At 43.6% G+C, this 6,143-nt stretch overlaps 1 protein-coding gene across 1 annotated transcript; it reads left to right on the forward strand.

The window, feature by feature from the left end:
- Window positions 1–221: 221 nt before the first annotated feature.
- LOC309382428 (transforming growth factor beta-2 proprotein-like) lies at window positions 222–5,725 on the forward strand (the record flags this gene model as incomplete). The annotated part of the gene is made up of 6 exons (XM_081971945.1): window positions 222–570; window positions 843–1,006; window positions 1,160–1,292; window positions 2,726–2,836; window positions 4,058–4,223; window positions 5,572–5,725. Coding segments are annotated over 6 exons (1,077 nt in total), but the record flags the coding sequence as incomplete, so codon positions are not given.
- Window positions 5,726–6,143: the final 418 nt, after the last annotated feature.

The following is a 6,143-nucleotide window of genomic DNA, read 5'->3' on the forward strand; positions in this document are numbered from 1 at the left end:
GAATCTGATCATTAAACAGTGAACTGAAAAAACTTTGGAGAACTTCAAAACGTTTCCACCAAAGATCAGGCAAGGAACAGATGGTGGACATTGGAAAGAACAACAAAGATCCAATACTATCTCCGAAGGGGATCTAATTGATCCTGGGCTTAGCAAGGGCTCTGGAAGGACGGGAGTGGCGGGGGGGGAACTGGCATCCCCAAACCCCACCCTCTGTAAGCATGTCCTTCTTCTCCGTCCTCCTAATGGCCTCATGGATCCTTGGCCAGCACATGACTGATTGCGCATTTTCCATGTGCCAGAATTTGGATCTTGAGGCGGCTCGGGCCAGAAGGATTGAGGCAATCCGAGGCCAGATTCTTAGCAAGCTGCAGCTGGAGACACCCCCCAAGGAAGAAGGGGTGCCCCATCCTTTGCCCCCCGAGGTGATGCTCCTCTACGACAGCACGCTGGAGCCGGTGAGGCGGCTGGCCACCTGCAAGGGACGGCGCACGGCTCAGCGCGAAGACGAGGAATATTACGCCAAAGAAGTCAGGCGGGTGGAAATGTTGACCTCCGGACATGCTGATAGTAAGGGGAGGGGTACTTGTAAAAAAAAGGGGGGAGATAGGCCTCTGGCAAAAGGAGGAGAAAATGGGGAGAAAAGGAAGGAAGAGGGATCTCCAGGGATCTCCAAACTTGGCAACTTTAAGACTTGCGGACTTCAAATCCCAGAATTACTGCGCTGGCTGGGGGATTCTGGGAGTTAAAGTCCGCAAGTCTTAAAGTGGCCAAGACTTCACTTAAATTGATGATTATAATGGAATAAAAATCACCGACGGATTTTTTTTCTCACCCCACAGATTCCATCCCCGGCCCTTTCTCCACCCCCTTCTTCCGATTCCTGCACTTTGGGGTCTCCGCTGCGCACCCCAACTTCAGCAACCTGATCCAAGCTGAGCTGAGGATCTACAAGGTCCCAAATCCTGGATCCCACGCCACCGAGCAACATGTGGAGCTCTCTCAGGTTAGGAGATTTGGAATCTTGCAGCCACCGATTTGGGCGTTGATGCTAAATCTCCTGTTGGGGATATTAGGCTAAGAAACTGACTAGGACAGCTGCCTGAAGAGCTTAAAATAATGTATTTTAAAAAAAATACCTGAACTCTGTCATCTCTAGGTGAGACCAACGAGGGAGTCTTCTGCCCAGACCCAGCGTTATGTGGGAAGCCGTGTTTTACTGCCCAGGCATCAGGCCGAGTGGGTGTCGTTTGATGTCACCGAGAGTGTCCGTCGGTGGATGAGGAACAGAGGTAAGAAGGCTTTACTAAGCTGGAAGAGAGTAACAACAATCAGCATTCTCAAAAGTACAGCAGTGAGAATTGTATATTTGCACAACCTTGGAAAAAATGAGGACACTCCTACAGATGAAAATATTTTTTTTTAAAAAAATAGATTTTGCAGAAATGGATAGTTTAACATTAAAGATAAAGGATAAAGAAGGCACAGAATATTTTTAACATGGGATTTTTTTTTTAGCAATGGTTAGATAACAGAGGTAGAAATTAGAAGTTGGAAGAATGCTACTGTGTACAAGTAAATGTTATTATTATTATGTAGAAATAAATTGACCCCAGCCATACACTTTTTACTAAGCGCTGATGTATATTAAAGAAAATATTAGAATGCGTAGAAATGGATAGACTAACGCTTACTACTAAGGACAAAGAGGATACTGAATATTTTTTTGACATGCGACTTATTTTATCAATGGTTAGATCATAAAAACAGCATTTAGAAATGTAGGGACCTAAAATGGATAAATGTTAAAATGGAAAATTGGATAAAATAGACAAGCTAAATATTATTGCTATTGTAGTTATCAATGTTATTGTGATGAATGCTATTGTGTGTTAAAGAAAAATGTGTGTTGTATTTGTGCTGATATGTGTTGTATTTGTGCTGATAAATTATATATATATATATATATATATATATATATATATATATATATGTGTGTGTGTGTGTGTGTGTGTGTGTGTGTGTGTGTGTGTGTGTGTGTGTGTGTGTGTGTGTGTTGTATTTGTACTGATAAAATAAATAAATAAAAAATAAATTTATCAGTACAAATACAACATAAATATATAAAAAAAAGGCAACATTAAAAATAAAAATATGGTTTTCTGCCTGCATGGTCTTCTGTGATGAGCCGAAGGACAGAAAGAGGGAGTAGTGACCTTCCTCCCATATTTAGGCATACCAGGGGTTGTAACACAAATACATACATACATACATACATACATACATATAGTATTCTCAAAAGGACAGATAGTCCTTGACTTAGACCGTTGGTTTAGCAACAGTGGCACTGAAAAAAACAGACATGACCAATCCTCACATTTACGACCATCGCATGGTAAGGAGATTAACACCCCGATGCTTGGCCACTGGTATGTATTATTGCCGGTTGAAGCATTGTAGGGCTATGTGGCAGTGGTGGCCTTCCTGCCCAGCGTCCACAAAATCCATGGGATGGTGGTGAATGGATTCACTTAGTGGCCACATGGTTCACTTATATATATATATATGTTGTATTTGTGCTGATAAATATTTGGGCGTACCAGGGGTTGTAACACAAATACATATACATATACATATACATATACATATAATTTTAAAAAGAACCAAAGGGGGGGGAGTCATTTTTCTCTTGTGACTTTTTCTGTGTTTTTTCCCACCCAATCAGGGAAGAAACTGAGTTTCAAACTGGAATTGCACTGTCCCTGTTGCAGTTCCACCCCAGCCTGGAACACAATTAACTCCCAGCACAATGAGCCTCTGGAAACTCTCTTTGCAGGTAGGCGTGGCTTGCAAATATATATATTTGCAAGCCTCCTCCTTCTCCCTCATTCTTCTTCTTCTCCTCCTCTTCCTCCTCTCCTTCTTCTCCTCCTCCTCTCCCTTCTCATCTGCCATCCCTTCTTCTCCTTCTCCTATCCCCTCCTCCCCCTCCTCTCCATAAACCACACTCTCTTCTAGCACTGACGATATTACTTAGTTGGGTAACAAAATGTCTGCAAGAAAGCCACCAATCTCAGAGGATCCCTCCAAGTAGAAATAAGTCACGTTTTCCTCTCTGGTCCACTTGGTAAAGCTGTCCATGAGCATAACTCTGTTACTTCAGCCTCTTCACCACTACTCCACCCTGATTGTGGAGTTTGAGTTGTGGATCAGTGAATTTTCCAAACTCTTGCTGCAGCAACAAAAATTAGTGTGTTCTCTGTGCATTTATACAGGCCTGTTTGCTTATAGTATATCGCCTTAATCCTATTAATAAATCTCTCCCCAAAATCCCTATCTTTCAGCTGTGCTAACGTAAATTGCCAACTCACATTGTCAAATGCTTTCTGCGCATTTAGGAAGATCAACGCCATTTGCTTCCCTGGATGTGCTTCATAGTACTCCAACGTGTTTGAAATTATACTCATGTTGTCTTTGATTGGTCTCTTAGGCAAGAGTCCACTTTGGTCTGGGTATACGAATTGGTTTAAAAGTTTTTAAAGTCTTTCTACAATGATTGAAACATGTATTTTATAGTCCGCCTTCAATAAAGATATCGGTCTGTAAAAAAAATTATCATACCTTTGTCAGGGTTTCAAATAACATCCAAAATTAAATCAGAGTACGAGACAAAGGATTCCCCAAAGTTCCAATTTATTAAGAGAGCTATATTGGCACATCTGGGGAAACCCGAATCGGAAAACTTCCAGGTTTCTCCCACCCAGTTGAAAGTTCAAGATCTTGCCCCCACACTCACAAGTCCATCCCATGGTCCAATCTCCCACTCCCACGAAGACAGATTCCCCCCCATCCAGTTCTGGCTAGCTGCAGAGACAAAGGATGACCTTAAGTTTCCAAGAAGAATGTTATTATGGCTACATATCAGCCAACTCCATATAATCCCCCCTCCCATTTTCCCACAGTGGCAGGCCTGAAATCCAAAAGGAACTTCAAAAGGGCTTGCAGGTCTCACAACCTTTGGTATGAGTGTAATATATGCTTCTGTCCATTTATACAGGTCTGGATGACAACCTCATCAAGGAGGCATGGAAGGGATGGTCCAGACCCCCAGATCTCACGCACAAAGCCCCACACCTCCTCCTCACCTTGCTGCCCCCAAATCAGCCAGATGCTGCCCCAAAGGGTCGCCATCGCCGGGCAGCTAACACCTCCAGCTGCCCTAGGTAAGATACACTGGTTGTTGTTTCCCCTCAAAAACATCCAGCAGAAAACAAAATGCACAGGTACAGTATAGGTGGTACCTTGCTCCATAGTAGCAACTGTGAGAGGGATCTTGGAGTCCTAGTGGACAACCATTTAAATAGGAGCCAGCCGTGGGCAGCAGCTGCCAAAAAAGCCAACACAGTTCTAGCTGCATCAACAGAGGGAGAGAATCAAGATCACGTGAAGGGTTAATGCCACTTTATAATGCCTTGGTAAGGCCACACTTGGAATACGGCGTCCAGTTTTGGTTGCCACGTTGTAAAAAAGATGTGGAGACTCTGGAAACAGTGCAGAGAAGAGCAACCAAGAGGATTAGGGGACTGGAGGCTAAAACATACGAAGAACCCTTGCAGGAACTGGGTATGTCTAGTTTAATAGAAAGAAGGACATGGGGAGACATGATAGCAGTCTTCCGATATCTCAGGGGTTGCCACAAAGAAGAGGGAGTCAAACTGTTCTCCAAGGCACCTGAGGGTAGAACAAGAAGCAATGGGTGGAAACTAATCAAGGAGAGAAGCAACTTAGAACTGAGGAGAAATTTCCTGACAGTTAGAACAATTAACCAGTGGAACAGAAGTTGCCTCCAGAAGTTGTGAATGCCCCAACACTGGAAGCCTTTAAGAAGATGTTGGATAGCTATTTGTCTGAAACGGTATAGGGTTTCCTGCCTAGGCAGGGGGTTGGACTAGAAGATCTCCAAGGTCCCTTCCAACTCTGCTATTGTATTGTATATTATTGTATTATTATTTTATCTTTATGCTATGTATAAAAAAAACTAGACTGCATTGCATTTATGAAATCAATGAACTGATACAGAGAAAGAAGATTTTTATTTCTGCATGCAAAAAAAAAAACCCCCAAACATTTTGCACTCTGAAAAAAAAAAAAGACGCGAGTCCCCATTTGGCGACCTTTTTTAGCGGCAAAGCAGAACGCTGGTTTTGTGGAACGCTGCGGTTGTTAAGCGAGCCACACGGTCGTTAAGTGAATCTTGGTTCCCCATTGATTTCTGCTTGTTGGGAGGTCGCAAAGGGGGAATCGCCTGACCTTGGGACGCTGAAACTGTCATAAATACGAGTCAGTTGCCAGGCGTCTGAATTTTGATGCTGTGGGGAAGATGCAGCAGTCGTCAGGGTGAAAAATGGTCGTAAGTCGCTTTTCACAGTGCCGTCGTCACCTCGAACAGTCAGTAAAGGAATGGTTGCAAGTTGAGGAATACCTGTATGTCGCTCTATCTTGTGGCTGTGAGTTCCACTGATTAATGCCATATGATTTGACTCCTGAAATTCTTCTTCTGGCTTAACGCAGGAATCCGGATAAAGACTGTTGCCTTCACCCGCTATATATAGATTTTCGGAAGGATCTGAAGTGGAAATGGATTCATCAGCCCAAAGGATATAAAGCAAATTTCTGCACTGGCAGCTGCCAATATAGCCTAACTACCAATATGCGTCATAACATGGTGAGAATCAGCCTGCAATCGGCCGGCTGGATGGGGGATTCTGGGAGTTGAAGTCCATCCATCTGAAAGCATTCTGGCTGGGGAATTCTGGGAGTGGAAGTCCACTCATATTAAATCAAGCTGGCTGGGGGATTTTGGGAATTGAAGTCCCCCCATCTTAAAGCATGCTGGCTGGGGAATTCTGGGAATTGAAGTCCATCCATCTTAAAGTATTCTGGCTGGGGAATTCTGGGAGCGGAAGTCCATCCATCTGAAAGCATTCTGGCTGGGGGATTCTGGGAGTGGAAGCCCACTCATATTAAATCAAGCTGGCTGGAGAATTCTGGGAATTGAAGTCCATCCATCTTAAAGCACGCTGATTGGGGAATTCTGGGAGTGGAAATCCACTCATATTAAATCAAGCTGGTTGGGTGATTCT

Source organism: Natrix helvetica, assembly GCF_964273705.1.
Source record: "Natrix helvetica genome assembly, contig: HAP1_SCAFFOLD_463, whole genome shotgun sequence".
Lineage (NCBI taxonomy): Eukaryota > Metazoa > Chordata > Lepidosauria > Squamata > Natricidae > Natrix > Natrix helvetica.